This window comes from Pelophylax lessonae, assembly GCF_965119305.1.
Source record: "Pelophylax lessonae genome assembly, chromosome: 6".
NCBI classification, from domain to species: Eukaryota; Metazoa; Chordata; class Amphibia; order Anura; family Ranidae; genus Pelophylax; species Pelophylax lessonae.
In genome coordinates this window covers 298022528-298040727 of record NC_138773.1, presented here as the reverse complement: position 1 = coordinate 298040727, position 18200 = coordinate 298022528, and the positions used below count along the sequence as shown (strand labels likewise).

The following is an 18200-nucleotide window of genomic DNA, read 5'->3' as shown; positions in this document are numbered from 1 at the left end:
GAAATCAAATCCCAATCTAGAAGGCCCAACCGGTGCCAACTAGAAGTTTACAATGCTCATCCTTAATGATGAGACTCAACAAAAAAATTTTTCAAACAGAAAAAAACCCTCGAGGTAGACCACCGGTCTCCTCAAATTGCGGCCTGCAAAACCTTGCGGCCAAATGAGGCATCCGCCGATGCCGTCACATCAATTTTATAGAATTTAGTAAAGGTATGTACCGACGACCAAGTGGCCGCCTTACATACCTGGACCACTGACGCCTGATGGCGAAAGGCCCAGGAAGTACTGAGCGCTCGAGTGGAGTGCGCCCTAACAGGGAACGGAGGACTCTGACCCTTAATAGAATAAGCCTGTACCACCGTTTGTCTAATCCATTTGGCAATGGTCGCGGCAGATGCAGGCAAACCCTTTCTGGGGCCATCCGTGATCACAAAAAGTGAATCCGTCTTACGGAATGATTCCGTAGCTTTCAGGTATACCCTGATTGCCCGAACCACATCCAAGGAATGCAACGCATGTTCCCGATGATGCTTGGGCTGAGGACACAAGGAAGGTAGTACAATATCTTCATTCAGATGAAAATCTGAAACCACCTTAGGAAGAAAAGATGGCTTAGGATGAAGTACTACCTTATCCCTATGAATCACTAGGTATGGGGACTGGCATGATAATGCAGCCAGTTCTGACACCCTGCGAGCAGAAGTAATAGCCACCAAGAAGACCACCTTCTGGGATAAAGTAAGCAAGGGAATCTCCCTGATGTTTTCAAAGGGAGGTTTCTGTAGAACCGACAAAACCAAATTAAGATCCCAGGGCGGTAAGGGCGCGCGGACTGGAGGAGCCAGGTGCCGCACCCCCTGGATGAAATTCCGCACCAAGGATTTGGTAGCTAAAGGTTTCTGAAAGAAGATTGCTAATGCTGAAACTTGACCCTTGATGGTGCTCAAGGCTAGCTTCTGCTCAACCCCTTGTTGCAAAAAGGCCAATATTCGAGACACCGAATAGGTACGTGGAGGAAATCCTAAAGATTCGCACCACGCAATATAAGTCTTCCATGTGTGATAATAGACTTTGCTGGAAGTCGCTTTCCTTGCTTTAATAAGGGTAGGAATGACAGAAGTAGACAAACCTCTGTCCTTCAGTACTTGGGTCTCAATGGCCAGGCCATTAAAACCAGCGACTGTAAAGCACGATGGTAAATAGGTCCTTGAGACTACAGACACTCCCTGAGACGAAGTTCCCACAGAACGTCTGCGACTAACCTGTCCAAGTCGGCCAGGCCGGCTTGAAGAGGCCAGCCCAGAATTTCTAGGACCACTGGCGCTGATTGGATCTGAACCAGGCGTCCCTAGAGGTATCTGGCCCCGACCATCCGAGAAAGTCTGGTCGTTTTCTGTTCCCACACATTTATCAGATACCTGATAGTTATCAGGCAAGGTGATCTTTTCTGGTTGAACCTCAGGGACCGAAGTCACCCGACTAGAGGCTACTTGGCCTATCTGGTCAATCAGATCCGATTCCTGTGAGGTATCGGGACTAATCTTGGGAAAAGGTAAAGGAAAAGATCTATACAGGGAACGGTAACTACCGCTTCCTGTACTTAAATGTTGGAAGGGAAGAATCGCACCGGTAGTAGTGGTTGATGCTCGATCTAATGTCCTGAATACCGGTGAAAACGTCCCCCCACCCTGAAATTGGGTGGGGGCGCACCTTCAGGCTGTGTACTCCTTTACTTCGGGTTTGGCTGGGTTGGTCCTCTGCTTGTCCGACCAGCCCTTCTTGAACCCTCCTGGAGGAGTCTTGCCTTTCCCGGAAGTACCAGCCGGGCGTCCTTTATGGGCGGTAAAGAAAGGTCCTCGCTTGTTGCGAGGTTCCTTAGCTTTTGCAGCCTGTGGCAAAAAAGTACTCTTGCCCCCGGTGGCATCCTTAATGATTTCATCTAGGTTGGCTCCAAATAGACGATTCCCCTGGAAAGGGAGATTGGTCAAAGTCTTTTTGGAACCTAGGTCAGCTGACCAGCATTTTAACCACAGCACACGTCTGAGGATCACTGCTAACTTAGATGCATGCCCTAACAAGGGAGTAGTGTCCAAGGCTGCGTCACAGATAAACCGTAGCCCTTGTATGATCTGTTCTATCAAATCAGATGTCTCCTGGGGAATATCTTTTCCCCTAAGATCTTGGCGTACCATCTTCGCCCATTCTGTAAGTGTCTGGGAAACTAGACCAATAACAATTACTGGTCTAAATGCTGACCCTATCAGAGAAAAGATAGTGCGGGACTCCGCTTCTATCTTTCGATCCACCGGATCCTTAAAGGACGAAGTGTCCTCCACTGGAATAACCGTGGCTTTATTCAGCCTGGCAATAGGCGGATCCACGACTGGTGGTACCGTCCATTTCTTAATGATGGATTCCTCAAACGGATAGCGTCTAGCAATACGCTTGGAAATAGTAAAGGTACGTTTAGAATGTTCCCATTCTCCTTTAATCTGATTTCCAAAACATTTAGGTACAGGAAAAGCCTTCGCCGTCTTGATGGGCTTATTAGTCCCAAAAGGCCTCTCTGTTTCAGTTGCCTCTGCCGGTAAAGCCTCAAGTTTTAAGGTTTCTTGCACTGCCACAACTAGTGCGTCCACCAATGCTTCTTCCTGAATTATAGCAGGAGAAGAAGCGTCCTCCTCACTGTCTGAGGGGGCTTTACCTGGGATAGCAGCCCTTGCAGAGGAACCTGCAACTGCAGTGACCATCTCTGAATCAGAGTCAGAGGTGTCAGATAGTATAGGGGTAGGCGGGGGTCGCTTCCTTGACCCCCGTCCCTGACAGGCCGCCTCCACCCGAGCCACCATAGACTCCAAAATTGCTGTAAATGACTCTATACTCTGTACACCGGCGGGTCCCGAGGCCCCCTCGAGGGAAACAGGTGGGGGAATCTGTGTGGCAGGGTCCATAATAACTCCAGTTACTTCCTGGATGATATAATTCAAAGTAAAGAAAAAAACTTTTTCTCTTTTTTTTTTTTTTTTTTTTTTTTTTTTTTTTTTTTTTTTTTTTTGACCCTCAGCGCCACAAAAAACCCCTTAGTGTTACCTGCTAGGGATCCCTATCGATCGAGAGAGAGAGATATAGACCCCCAGGCTCACCACTTGATGTTCAGAGTTGAACTGCAACAGCTTACAGCGCTGTCTTAGACAAACAGGAAGTCTTTTGGCTGGCTGCCCAGGAAGAAAGGAGGCGGCTCCGCCCCTCTGTACGCCTTCCGGCGCCTCCCCCAAGCTCCACGAGGTGTAGAATCACCTAAAACATGGCCGCCCCCATGCTGGAGACACGAGGCTACGCCAAAATGGCGGCTCGTGTAATCCAGCAAAAAAAATGGCGGCGGCCTGTGCTGACTAGCGGTGTGCTGCAGGCACACAACACTCTCTCTGCATGGGGATATGGCGTGTTTGGCGGTACCGGCCCTGGCGGACCGCATGGCCGTTCGGGAGGCCTGCTATTAGCTGGAGATCTGACTTGGAAGGCAGTCTACATGTCCATGGCTTCTGACTGGTAGGTAGCTTATACTTAACCCATAAGATTCCCAGAATGCCACAGATTACATCTTTAAAACATGTATACAATAGATTGTTAGCTCCCAAACCAAGCCTCCTGGCTTTTGCACACATAAAATCACACTCAAAGTAGGAGGATTTGTGACATGTTATAGGATAGAAAGAAACTCTTTCTTACCATACAGAGAGGGGCCCGCGTTCACCACAAAACCCGTCAGGGAAAACAGGGGGAACATACTACTCACCATACCGGAACCAGGCGGGCACCAACTCCTGACAGTACCCCTCTCCACCGGGGCGGGAGGGCTGTCGACCGATACAGACGCCGTGACTCATGGTCTTTGGCGTTTCAGCGAGACGTTTAACTCGCGGGTTCAGTCCTTTAATGGGACTTTGTCGCGGCCGACTCAGCGTGGAGCTATGGCCTGCACGCGCTCGTAGGCTGAACTGGGGTGACCACCGGATCTCAACATCCAGCCCGTCGCCCAGTTCAGCTTTCTTGCTTGAAGATCTCACAGGAACACTGGAGAAAAAAAAAAGCTGTCCAAAAATCCTTTTAGAAAAAAATTTCTTGCCAGGACCTAAGATCCCAGCAAGGTATCTAGGTCCTTACTCCTCACTAGACAGAAAATAACTGATTTGCTGAGGCAGAGAGAGAGAGGATATACCCTCTGGGACTGCCCCTAGGGTGTGGCCAGAGCTTTTTAATTTCCTGTCTAGTCCTGCTCCTGCGGAGGTAACATAACCCGAAGGTGGTGTATCACCGAGGACTACGTCTGTCGATGAGCGCTAGAGAAATTAACTTTTTGATGATATTCAAATTTTTTGAGATGCACCTGTATGTATATGAAAAAGGTTAAAAGCCGTATAGAGTCCAGCGTGCAAATAAATTCATTTTAGTTATGCAATTAAGACATAAATATGAGAACTTTTCTACCTGCCAAATATCTGGCTTTATAACTTTGGGGTCAGCACTTTTCTTAATCTGTAAACTCCATGCCACAGGCTTGCACTCCTGACTGCCATTTAGACTGCTGGCAATTATCACTACACTGATGACATGAGTTCTGTACTAACTGGATCCTGTTACCCCCACCGTGATTCTCATTCTATGAAAACCATAATCATGTGACATCTTACTTTTGTCCCAGTCTCAGGGAGATTTTTCAACAAGTTAAAAATAAGTCTGTGTGATAGCTAGCACATCTGATCTCCCGAGGTGCTTGTTATCAACCACTCGTACATCAGAGAAACCCAGAATATTAAAAGCAATGTGAAAGTTTGTGAGACGGAGTTCCTATTATCACGCATCTTACGGCCAGCCATAGAGCCTATTGCCAGAGGCAGCATGGACACACTATATGGTGCCAGAGGCAGTATCAGCATACAATGGCGGTAGTGTGAGCGGGGAATGATAACAAGCTACTTCTCTCTCTTGATACAGCAGCCACCAGGAAATGGCATTTACATTTAGGGCGCACAAGGTTGTTACACAGTGCAATATTAACACTACACAGCCGAGTTTGGGAATAATCCTCATCTTGCAAAACTGCTGAAAGCCAATATCTAATAATACTGGATTTATTTAGGGAGTCGCAGTAAGACTGGCACAAAGAACTACAATCGTACCACAAAGCGATGAGAAGTAGACTCAAAAGTGAAAATGTGCTATTTAAGGGAACATCCAGAATTATAAATTTCGCCTGAGCACTACCCCGAAAGTGTTAATATTTGTCTTTAATCTCATAGCAGTACAGTAGATCTGCAATGTGAGATCAGGTAAGAGATAAGGAGCTGCAGCTTCCAACTGCTAAGCTCATCAGATTTGGAGTGAGATTGGGTGATGTCCCTACTGTGCTGATCCCAGTGTTCTCCTTGTTGAGGAAGCTGTACCTGGGGACCTGCAGTGCAAGGTCTCCCTGTCACCCTGATTCTGCTTCATTAATTCTGTACATCTTTGCTTCCTCCACCTAGGTACCCCACCAATCATCAGATGAAAACCGGACAAAGAAGAAAGAGTTTAAAGAGTTGTATGAGGGTTTTTTTTTTTATTATTCTTATTCATACCTACCTACGTGGATACAGCATCAGTCTGATGCTGCATCTGTCCCCTGGCGCCTCTAACACTGAGAACTCAAGTTTTCACAGCTCCACAAGCAGAGAACTGCCCCCCCCCCCCCCCACTCACTGGACCAAACCCACTGCCTATAATGTGCATTGTTCAACTACATGCGATAAAAAAATATATATTTATATATTTATATATATATATATATATATATATATATACACACATACATACATACACACACACACACACACACACACACACACACACACACACACACACACATTATATATACATATACACACACACTATATAAAATTTGTGTACTAAAAACACAAGATATAAATAATAAATGTTAATAAATGTACAGTTAGGTCCACATATATTTGGACACAGGCACAATTTTCATACTTTTGGCTCTGTATGATGAATGAATTTGAAGCGAAGACTTTCAGCTTTAATTCAAGGGGTTGAATATAAATATTAAGTGGAAATTTTAGGTACTGCAACCATTTTTGATACACAGTCCCCCCCCCATTTTCAGGGGCTCAAATGTAACTGGACAAATAAAGGTAGGAAGTCCTGGGAAGGGTGCGGCTTGTTCACTTTACTCTGACTGAGCCCGGAGGGAAGAGCAAGCAGTTCTGTGACTGGGAAGTACACGAGTCGGTTAATCTTACTTCAAAATGGCATCCGTGTGGGTCTTTTCTTTTTGGTGGTAATACCCTGGTTTCATTGGAGTTATTCGTATTGGAGTCACTTGCCCTGGAGTCCACTGCAGGTTCCGTGAAGCTCATCATCCCTATAGGCTCATTTACCATCCCCTTAGGGTAAGAGGCAAATTCTATTGGTGAAGGCTGGCGTCCTGTCATACTTGACTCTCTTGCTCTATTTGGCTCAATCTGATTTCTATCTGGTAAGAGGCGAGTGTTATTGGTGGTGGTTATCTACATAGAAGACACCCATAGGATTTTCTATTCACATTGGCAAACATATCTTTACACTGTGTTAAGAGGCGACTCCGGCTGTCACAGGATTGCACTTATATGATTGCATGTTTTTCAGTTATCTTTGGTAAGGGGTACCTTAGGTGTCCTTATCAGAGCATTCTTCCTTTTCTGTTTTCCATACACTGGTGGAGTTCACACTATTCATCCAGTTGTTAGTCACCCATTTTGGTGTAATATTTTTTTCATCCGTTTTTGTTGGGTTTTATGCTATTGCGTTTTTATCTTTCCTCCAATTTTTTGAGTCTACGCGAGAGATTGGTTCCAGTCTACTATCAAAGAGACGAGATTAGCTTCTGAGAACCTGCCTTTTGATTTACCAGCTCTGGTAAGCGTATACCCATAGGGAGCCTGTTTGGATACTATGTTCCTGATTTATATGGACTTTATTTTCCATTATTCAAGTTAGCGCGACTTTTTACAGAAAGAAAGAGAGAAAAAAGTTTTAGGTTATTTGTTTGTGGATCTTTCTGTCTTTAGTTTTGCCTTCAGTAGGTGAAATGCATGCTCATTTGGGTTGAGATGAGGTGATTGATTTAGCCATTTTAGCCTTCTTTTCCTTCAAAAGCTCCTGGGTTGCTTTTGCAGTGTGTTTTGAATCATTGTTCATCTGTACTGTGAAGCGCTGTCCAATCAACTTTGCTGCATTTTGCCTGACAGTATATCTGTAAACACTGCAGAATTCATCTGACTGCTTCTGTCACATCATCATTAAACACCAATGACCCAGTGCCTCTGGAAGCCATGCATGCCAATGTCATCACACTGCCTCCACCATGTTTTACAGATGGCGTTGTGTGCTTTGTATCATGAGCTGTTCCAAAGCCTTCTCCACGCTTTTTTCTTCCTCTTGTTCTGGTACAGACTAATCTTAGGTTCATCCATACAAAGAATGCTTTTCCAGAACTGGTCTGGCTTTTTTAGATTTTTTTTTTGGCAAAGTAATCTGGCTTTTTTATTCTTCAGGCTTATGAATGGTTTACACCTTGTGGTGAACCCTCTATTTGCTCTCATGAAGTCTTCTCTTGATTGCAGACTTTGACAATGATACACCCACTTCCCGAAGAGTGTCCTTCACTTGTCTGGATGTTGGGAATGGGTTTTTTTTTTTTTTTTTACCATAGAGAGGATCCTGCGATCATCCACCACTACCATACTGCCATCCACCATATTGCAGCTATGGAGGTATTTTCTTTCATCACGGGTAGAAAATGAAATGCTGCACTTAATATATACAGTGCCTTGTGAAAGTATTCGACCCCCTTGAACTTTTTGACCTTTTGCCACATTTCAGGCTTCAAACATAAAGATATAAAACTGTAATGTTTTGTGAAGAATCAACAAGTGGGACACAATCATAAAGTGGAACGAAATTTATTGGATATTTCAAACTTTTTTATCAAATAAACTGAAAAATTGGGGGTGCAAAATTATTCAGCCCCCTTAAGTTAATACTTTGTAGAGCCACCTTTTGCTGCGATTACAGCTGTAAGTCGCTTGGTGTATATCTCTATCAGTTTTGCACATCGAGAGACTGAAATTTTTGCCCATTCCTCCTTGCAAAACAGTTCAATCAAGCTCAGTGAGGTTGGATGGAGAGCGTTTGTGAACAGCAGTTTTCATTTCTTTCCACAGATTCTCGATTAGATTCAGGTCTGGACTTTGACTTTGCCATTCTAACACCTGGATATGTTTATTTGTGAACCATTCTATTGTAGATTTTGCTTTATGTTTTGGATCATTGTCTTGTTGGAAGACAAATCTCCGTCCCAGTCTCAGGTCTTTTGCAGACTCCATCAGGTTTTCTTCAAGAATGGTCCTGTATTTGGCTCCATCCATCTTCCCATCAATTTTAACCACCTTTCCTGTCCCTGCTGAAGAAAAGCAGGCCCAAAACATGATGCTGCCACCACCATGTTTGACAGTGGGCATGGTGTGTTCAGGGTGATGGGCTGTGTTGCTTTTACGCCAAACAAAGTTTTGCATTGTTGCCAAAACGTTCGATTTTGGTTTCATCTGACCAGAGCGCCTTCTTCCACATGTTTGGTGTGTCTCCCAGGTGGCTTGTGGCAAACTTTAAACTACACTTTTTATGGATATCTTTAAGAAATGGCTTTCTTCTTGCCACTCTTCCATAAAGGCCAGATTTGTGCAGTATAGGACTGATTGTTGTAGATCTCTTGTTGTAGATCTCTGCAGTTCATCCAGAGTGATCATGGGCCTCTTGGCTGCATCTCTGATCAGTCTTCTCCTTGTATGAGCTGAAAGTTTAGAGGGACGGTCAGGTCTTCGTAGATTTGCAGTGGTCTGATACTCCTTCCATTTCAATATTATCGCTTGCACAGTGCTCCTTGGGATGTTTAAAGCTTGGGAAATCTTTTTGTATACAAATCCGGCTTTAAACTTCTCCACAACAGTATCTTGGACCTGCCTGGTGTGTTCCTTGTTCTTCATGATCCTCTCTGCACTTTAAACAGACCTCTGAGACTATCACAGTGCAGGTGCATTTATACGGAGACTTGATTACACACAGGTGGATTCTATTTACCATCATTAGTCATTTAGGTCAACATTGGATCATTCAGAGATCATCACTGAACTTCTGGAGAGAGTTTGCTGAACTAAAAGTAAAGGGGCTGAATAATTTTGCACGCCCAATTTTTCAGTTTTTTATTTGTTAACAAAGTTTGAAATATCCAAAAAAATTTTGTTCCACTTCATGATTGTGTCCCACTTGTTGATTCTTCACAAAAAATTACAGTTTTATATCTTTATGTTTGAATCCTGAAATGTGGCAAAAGGTCGCAAAGTTCAAGGGGGCCGATTACTTTTGCAAGGCTACACACACACACACACATATATATATATATATATATATATATATATATATATATAGAGTATACCTTTTTGGCGCTGTGTACTATTTTATTGATCAACCACCACTGTTGTCTTCCGTGGACGTCCAGGCCTTTTTATGTTGCTGAGCTTATCAGTGCGTTCTTCTTTCCTCAGAATGTACCAAACTGTTGATTTGGCCACTCCTAATGTTGTTGCTATCTCTCTGATGGATTGGTTTAGTTTTTGAAGCCTTTCACTTGCATGGACAGCTCCTTTGAACACATGATGTATGTTTACATCAATAGAATCCAAATGCAAATACCACATTAAGGGTCCTGTCACACGGGCTTCCCGCCCGGCAGACTCCCGTTTTGCTCAGCGGCGATCGATCCGCCAATCCTTGCTAAGCAGGCGGATGACAAGTTCGTCTCCTCTTACTTTGCAGATAGAGAGCTGTCAGATACCCGCTCTCGTCTATGGGAGATCGGATGAAAACGGACCGCCTGTCAGTTTTCATCCGATCCGATCAGATCCAATCCTCCAGACGGATGGAAAATAAGGTTTCCATCCGTCTGGATTTCACAGACCACATCAGATCGAATAGCAGTGGGTGTCAGCGGACATGTCACCGCATACATCCGCTGCTCCATAGGGTTGCATTGAGCATTCGATCAGGTCCACCGGAACAACTGACAGGTGGACCTGATCGGAAAGCACGTGTGAAAGGGGCCTTAGAATTAACTCCAGACCTTTTACCTGCTTAATCGGTGCAGAAAGAACGAAGGAGTAACCCACACATGGCCATGAAACAGCTTTTGATTCAATGGTCCAATTACTTTTGGTCCCTTGAAGAAGGGGGGTGGCTTTTAAGAACTGTAATTCCTAAACCCTTCCTTCGATTTGGAAGTACATATCCTCAAATTAAACCTGAGAGTGTGCACTTTTAACCCGTATCCATTATATAACTATAGCTTGAATATGTTTTGGTAAATACCTAAAAAAACTATAATTGTGCCTGTGTTCAAATATATATAGACCTAACTGTATAAACATAGGAATGATAGATCACATATTCTGAAAGTCTGTGAATACCACTGCCAAAATAGTGCAATGATCGATCATATTAATCCTGGAAAGTTCATATAATATAGTCCATATATGAAGTTTCCAGATTAATATTTCACTTTGCACTATTTTGGCAGTTGTATCACAGACTTTCACCTGCACCTCCCTTTATTATTTTGTTCATGATTTTATCCTACATATGTGCAGCTGCTGGGTGTATTTGAATTGATTTTTTCATTGTATTAAGTTTGTTTGTTCTGGTTGATCTAAGCGCAGCTTTTCTTTGTTTATTAATGTAGTACAGGAACCTCTTCCAAATTCGCACTGTGCTGCCTTGTATTGATGCTATAGAATAGGCACGATTGAAAACAATGTGATTTCCATGGTCCTGTGATTTTATGCGACTCAAGTCGCATCTGAGATCGCACCAGTGTGAACAGAGCCTAAGGGAGTTCTAAGGATGCTGTATTTTACAGAAAAAAAAAAACTAACAGAGGAACAAATGCAAAGTGCGGATACCTCCAGCAACCAATCTGACTTAATAAAGACAGGACGAGTTGCTCTGGATACTGCAAATTGGTCTTTGAGAGGTATAATTGAATGATCTTTCATGTTATCCATAAAATGTATTAAACCCAAAATACAACATAAGGCTGCATGTGCAGAGTCATAAATCCAAACTTAACTACTTCAAAAAGGTTTGAGGCTTTAAAACCCTATAAAGGTTTTTTTCTTCTTATAAAAACAGGTTGTAGTTTTTCCAAAACGATGAAGCGTTATATTATGTTCCCAGTTTCCATACAAATACAGCTTAGTGGAGTCCTTGCACAGTGTTTACATTGTATTTGTAACTTACCATCCTGTGTTCCCCAGAGCTATAGACATAGAGCTCAGAAGGAGATTGCACTTAGATTCGCTGATGACGGCATCGTTAGCCGCTGGAGACATGACTACAAATTCACGGAGCCCGTACCTGGAAAAGATGCATAATCCTAATTAACGAGAGGTTCGGCATCATTCCTACTCTACAGAGGCAACTCTGCGGCCAGGAGCTTCATTAATCATCCTGGCCCAGATTTCACTACAACACGTGAGCTGCGATGTGACACCTTTGTACTGGGTTTGTTTGTGTCATTACAGCAATATACAGTATTTCATAAATAGCAATAGACAACCCTGCTCTGTCAGAGCTATGACAACACATGCATGGCCTATATTGCAAGGAACACATTTAGGATACACAAACCATACCACCAAAACAGGGATAATGGCAGAAATGTCCTTCATTTAAAATGGACTCCAGGCAGATATAAAGTACACACATTAACCACCTGAAGATTTACCCCCCTTCATAACCAGGCCATTTTTTGCGATATGGCACTTTGTTATTTTAACTGACAATTGCGCGGTCATGCAACAATGTCCATAAATTAAAAACGAATGTCCTTTTTTACCCACAAACAGAGCTTTCTTTTGGTGGTATTTGATCACCTCTGTCCTTTTTTATTTATATCACAAAAAATAAAAAAAACGCAAACTTTTTGAAAAAAAAATAAAAAATAATAATAATTGTTATTTTCTGCTATAAAACCAATAAAAAATGTGAAAAATCCAAATTTCTTCATAAATGTAGGCCAATGCTGTCTGCAGCCTAACCAGTAAAAATCCAGTTCCGGGCTGCGCACACATGCACATTCCATAGAGTTGAACGCCTGTACTGCAAGAGCAGAGATCCATTAACCACTTCAATACAGGGCACTTTTCCCCTTCCTGCCCAGGCCAATTTTCAGCTTTTAGCGCTGTTGCATTGTGAATGACAATTACGCGGTCATGCAACACTGTACCTAAACCAAATTTATGTCATTTTTTTCCCACAAATAGAGCTTTCTTTTGGTGGTATTTGATTACCGCAAGGTTTTTTCTTTTTTGCTACACAAATAAAAAAAGACAGAAAAGTTTGAAGAAAAAAATTTAATTTTGTAAATAAATATTTTTTTTCCTGCACTGATGAGCACTGATGAGGCCGCACTGACAGGCATTGATGGGGTGGCACTGATGGGGTGGCACTAATATGCAGCACTGATAGGCACTGATAAATAGCACTGATAGGCGGCACTGACTGGCATTGATGGGTGGCAATGATGGGCACTGATAGGCGGAACTGGTGGGCAATATTGGGCACTGGCGGGCTCCCTGAGCCCTGATTGCCATCCCTGATGGTCATAGTGGGCATCCTGGGGATCATGGGTGGGCATCCCTGGGGTCATGGGTGGGCATCCCTGGTGGCTCTAGTGGCACCCCCCCAAGGGTCTGTACTGGTAATCAATGCTCTGATTACCAGCACAGACCCCCCCCCCTGTCAGAAGAGCAGCAGATCGGCTCTCCTCTACTCGTGCCTGTCAGGCACAAACTGAGGAAAGCAGATCAACGGCTCTTCCTATTTACTATGTGACCAGCTGTGATTGGACACAGCTGGTAACATGGTAAAGAGCCTATGTCAGTAGGCTCTTTACCGAGATCGGAGATGCGGTGTGTCAGAGTGACACACCGCAGCACTGATCGACGCTCTGCGCATTGTCCTGCACGCCGTCATATGGATAATACAACCACCTCCCCACCGTCAATCGCCTATAGGGCGGGCGGGAAGTGGTTAACCACTTCCTATCCAACGACGTCATATGACATTGTAGACTTTAAGTGGGGATATCTGAATGATGCCTGCACCTGTACCTGTACCGTAAAAACAAACAATCACAGCGGCTGTTCAGCCGATTAATTGTTTTCACAGGCAGAGGGAGGGGGACACCCCCCTCCCCCCTCCTGCCACCCTCCGGTGCAATCAGCAAGCCAGAGAATGAATTGGCCAGAGGCAGCCGTTTACCATAGAGAACCAATTCCTGTCCGAATTCACAGTTTGCACTGCGATCTACGAACCAATTTGGGGGTGTCATTACCTTTGTATTGACACCCGCAGTGGTTCGCAGAGGGCAGTGTGAACCGCCGGCGATTCAGGTGTGATGTGGGGACCCACACTGGATTCACAAGGTTTCCTGCATCGCACCAGTGTGAACTGGGACTTGGACAACAAAATCCTAATTAACAAGAATTCAACTATAGGTAAGTCTAATTATTTATTAAATAAGTATCAAGGAGGACAGTTGATTATAAAAGAGCATTACTTAAAGAAAACCCCTTCCGTTTCATGCTGTCACCAATGGCACCACAAAGAAGAGAAATGTTACAAGGCCTGAGAAAGAAAATTATTTCTTTACACAAGAAAGGTGAAGGCTACAAGAAGATCAGCAACACTTTACTCATATCAGTTAGAATACTGTAGCATAAGTGATACAAAAAGTGAAGTAAAACAAAGATGAAACTGCAACCATCTCACAGAGATGTTCAGGCCGTTCACGGAAGTTAACACCTCGACAGGAGGGTCTTCTGATGAGAAGGGTTGAAGAAAATCACTGCAGTTAGCTAAAGAAGTAGAAAGCCAAACTGGGGTTATTGTATCCCGTGACACAATATGGCATACACTGCAGAGGAATGACATGCAATGGTGTTGTCCTCAAAGGAAGCCTCTCCTAAAGCCCATGCACAAAAAGCCCGCCTAGAGTTTGCCAGGACCCATGCTAAAAAGAGAAGAAGACTACTAGGACTCTGTACTCTAGGAGTGATGAGACCAAGATAAATGTTTTTGGAACTGATGGCCTCAAAACTGTATGGCATCGCAAATGTAAGGAATACAAAGAAAAAGGCATGCTGCCTACAGTGAAACATGGTGGTGGCAGTGTACTTCTGTGGGGCTGCATGAGTGCTGCTGGTGTCGGGAAGCTGAATTTCATTGATGGTATCATGAATTTACAGATGTACTGCTCTTTATTAAAAGGGAAGATGCTACCATCACTCCGTCCCCTTGGTCGTTGTGCACTTTTCCAACGTGAAAATGATCCAAAACACACATCGAAGGCCACTGTTGCACTTCTGAAGAAGAACAGGGTGAAAGTGATTCAGTGGCCAAGTCTGTCTCCTGATCTGAACCCAATCAAACACCTATGGGGAATTCTGAAGAGACAAGCTAAGTATCACTCTCCATCCAGCATCTAAAAGAGGTAGATAGGTAGGAAGATAAAAGATGTTGCAATGTGTCACCAACTTGTTCATTCCATGCCTAGAAGACTTGGTGCTGTCCTTACAAATCATGGATGTCATACAAAATACTAGATGTAGTAGTTTTTGTTGTGGGGTATATTCATTTTTGCATCAACTTATTTCAGTAAAAGAAGGTTTTGTAATCCAAGTTATATTATCACCCTAAACTTTCATGTATAGAGCTAAACAAATGTTTTAGAAAACTCAGTGTTGTCAAAATGTTTGAAATTGTTCTTGTGTTCATTGAGATATTGATTAAAATCAAACTTTTCAAAAAGGGAAGTACAGATCTCAATGGGGAAAAATCTAATGCTGGATATCTATACTGATATGGACTGGGTAATGTGTTAGGAATGAAAGGATGCCACATTGTTTGATGGAAATGAAAATGATCAACCTATAGAAGGCTGAACTCAAAGACATCCAAAAAAATACAAGTAAAAAAAAAATTATACAGCAGGCTAGTTCATTTTGCTGAAATTTTATTGTAGCAACTCAAAATGGTACTCAGTATTCTTTATGGCCTCCACATGCTTGTATGCATGCCTGACATCATTGGGGCATGCTCCTAATGAGACGACAGATGGTGTCCTAGGGAATTTCCTCCCATATCTGGACCCGGGCATCACTGAGCTCCTGAACAGACTGAGGTGCAACCTGGCAGCGTCGGATGGACCGAAACAATGTCCCAGAGGTGTTCTATTGGATTTAGGTCAGGCGGGCGTGGAGGCCATTCAATGGTATCAATTCCTTACTTTTCAAGGAATGGCTGCATACTCTCGCCACATAAGGCTGAGCATTGTTGTGCACTAGGAGGAACCCAGGACCCACTGCACCAGCGTAGGGTTTGACAATGGGTCCAAGGATTTCATCCCGATACCTAATGGCAGTCAGGGTGCCATTGTCTAGCCTGTAGAGGTCTGTGCGTCCCTCCATGGATATGCCTCCCCAGACCATCACTGACCCACCACCAAACCAGTCGTGCTGAATGATGTTACAGGCAGCATAATGTTCACCACGGCTTCTCCAGACCCTTTCACATCGGTCACATGTGCTCAGGGTGAACCTGCTCTCATCTGTGAAAAGCACAGGGCGCCAGTGGCAGACCTGCCAATTCTGGTGTTCAATGGCAAATGCCAATCGAACTCCACGGTGTCAGGCAGTAAGCACAGGGCTCACTAGAGGACGTCTGGCCCTCATGTCAGCCTCATGAAGTCGGTTTCTGAGTGATTGGTCAGAGACATTCACACCAGTGGCCGGCTGGAGGTCATTTTGTAGGGCTCTGGCAGAGCTCACCCTGTTCCTCTGCACAAACAAACAGATATCTGTCCTGCTGATGGGTTAAGGACATTCTTTGGCCCTGTCCAGCTCTTCCAGAGTAACTGCCTGTCTCCCGGAATCTCCTCCATGCTCTTGAGACTGTGCTGGGAGACACAGTAAACCTTCTGACAAAGGCACGTATTGATGTGCCATCCTGGAGGAGAAGTTGGGCTGCCCGTGCAACCTCTATAGGGTCCAGGTATCGCCTCATGCCATCCGTAGCGACACGGACCCTAGTTTTTTTTGGAGCAGTGTGCATATGTATAGATTTTTAACTTTGTACTGCTGTGTTTTTCTGTAAAACTGTAGTTGGAAAGAAGAGGAATAAAGTGACTTGTTCCAAAATAAGGGACAGAGGGAATTGGTTCTAGAAGCGGGACAGATGGATTTCTTTTAAAAAAAGAGAAAAAAAAAAAAAAAAGGTATTTGTTTCAAAAAGAGGGACAGCTGGATTTGTTTCTAAAAAAAGGGCAGTCCTAAATGAGGGAAGGTGGGAGCCATGATTTTGAATAATGTGAAAATAGGGCAACAAATAGGGCAACAAATAGGGCAACAAATAGGGCAACAAAATTTATTCGTGGATGACTGCTTTTATATACCAAAAATATTGACAATTTTTGTCAATATTGCTCCAACACACTCTGGGATTCATCTTTGTGAAGAGGTCCGGTCCAATTCGTCACCGAGTGTGTTGCAGTTCTATGATAGTTCAAGGCCCAATACACATAACTATCTGGTAAGCGTGTTTTGAACACTCCTTTTGGTGGTGGATTCTTTTCACTTTACTGCAAATTGGTGCCGTGCAATATCACTGGTGGAAATGGACTTTATTTATGGACTTTGTTCATAATGTTTTAGCGCTACATATTTTATTTCTTTTTTGTTATATACATATGCTCAGTGTATGATTTGAGTGTAGCTGCTTTGTTAATTATTTTATTGTGCGTTCAATCGCTTACTTTTTAAGTTTTTTAGCGCAACTATACCCATATTTTAAAATATTCATACCCCTTGAAATTTCCCACATTTTGCCATGTTACAACCAGAAACATAAATGTATTTTTATTGGGATTTTATGTGATAGGACCGACACAAAGTGGCACATAATTGTCAAGTGAAAGGTAAATGATAAATGGTTTTCAAATGTTTTTTACAAATAAATCTGTGAAAAGTGTGGTGTGCATTTGTATTTACCCCCGAGTCAATACTTTGTAGAACCGCCTTTCCCTGCAATTACAGCTGCAAGTCTTTTTGGAAATGTCTCTACCAGCTTTGCACATCTAGAGAGGGACATTTTTGCCCATATTTTGCAAAATATCTCAAGCTCTGTCAGATTGGATGGAGAACGTCTGTGAACAGCAATTTTCAAGTCTTGCCACAGACTCTCAATTGGATTTGGGTCTGGACTTTGACTGGGCCATTCTAACACATGAATATGCTTTGATCTAAACCATTCCATTGTAGCTCTGGCTGTATGTTTCGGGTCGTTGTCCGGCTGGAAGGTGAACCTCCACCCCAGTTTCAAATCTTATGCAGACTCAAAACAGGTTTTCTTCTAAGATTACCCTGTATTTGGCTCCTTCCATCTTCCCATCAACTCTGACCAGATTCCCTGTCCCTGCTGAAGAAAAGAATCCTGCAACATGATGCTGCCACCATCATGTTTCACGGTGGGAATGGTGTGTTCAGGATGATGTGCAGTGTTAGTTTACCGCCACACATTACGTTTTGCTGTTAAGCCAAAAAAGTTCAATTTTGGTCTCATCTGACCAGAGCACCCTCTTCCACATGTTTTCTGTATCCCCCACATGGCTTCTCGCAAACTGCAAACGGGACTTCTTAGGGCTTTCTTTCAACAATGGCTTTCTTCTTCCCACTCTTCCAGATTTGTGGAGTGCATGACTAATAGTTGTCCTGTGGACAGATTCTCCCAACAGAGCTGTGGATCTCTGCAGCTCCTCCAGAGTTACCATGGGCCTCTTGGCTGCTTCTCTGATTAATGCTCTCTTTTTTTTTTTTTTTTTTTTTTTTTTTAAATCAGATAATTTTTATTAGAAAACACTTTTCAATACAAACAACAGAGAAACAAAAAGAAAAAGATACATCCATTACAGTGAACTCCAGCCAGGTATCAATAGCACGTAACAGCTGACAGCAAGAGACACTGGAATAACAACAAGCATGAATTCTCCATTC

At 43.4% G+C, this 18200-nt stretch overlaps 1 protein-coding gene across 2 annotated transcripts in view; it reads right to left on the bottom strand.

Annotated features, from left to right (window-relative positions):
* The window catches only part of RAB3GAP1 (RAB3 GTPase activating protein catalytic subunit 1), a gene marked incomplete at its 3' end in the record, with an annotated part of 256526 nt that overhangs the window by 200699 nt on the left and 37627 nt on the right, over window positions 1–18200 (bottom strand). For both annotated transcript variants that reach the window (XM_082261360.1, XM_082261361.1), the window contains exon 6: window positions 11389–11505. In XM_082261360.1, coding sequence (XP_082117486.1) covers window positions 11389–11505 — 117 coding nt within the window. The remainder of the gene's footprint in view (window positions 1–11388; window positions 11506–18200) is intronic.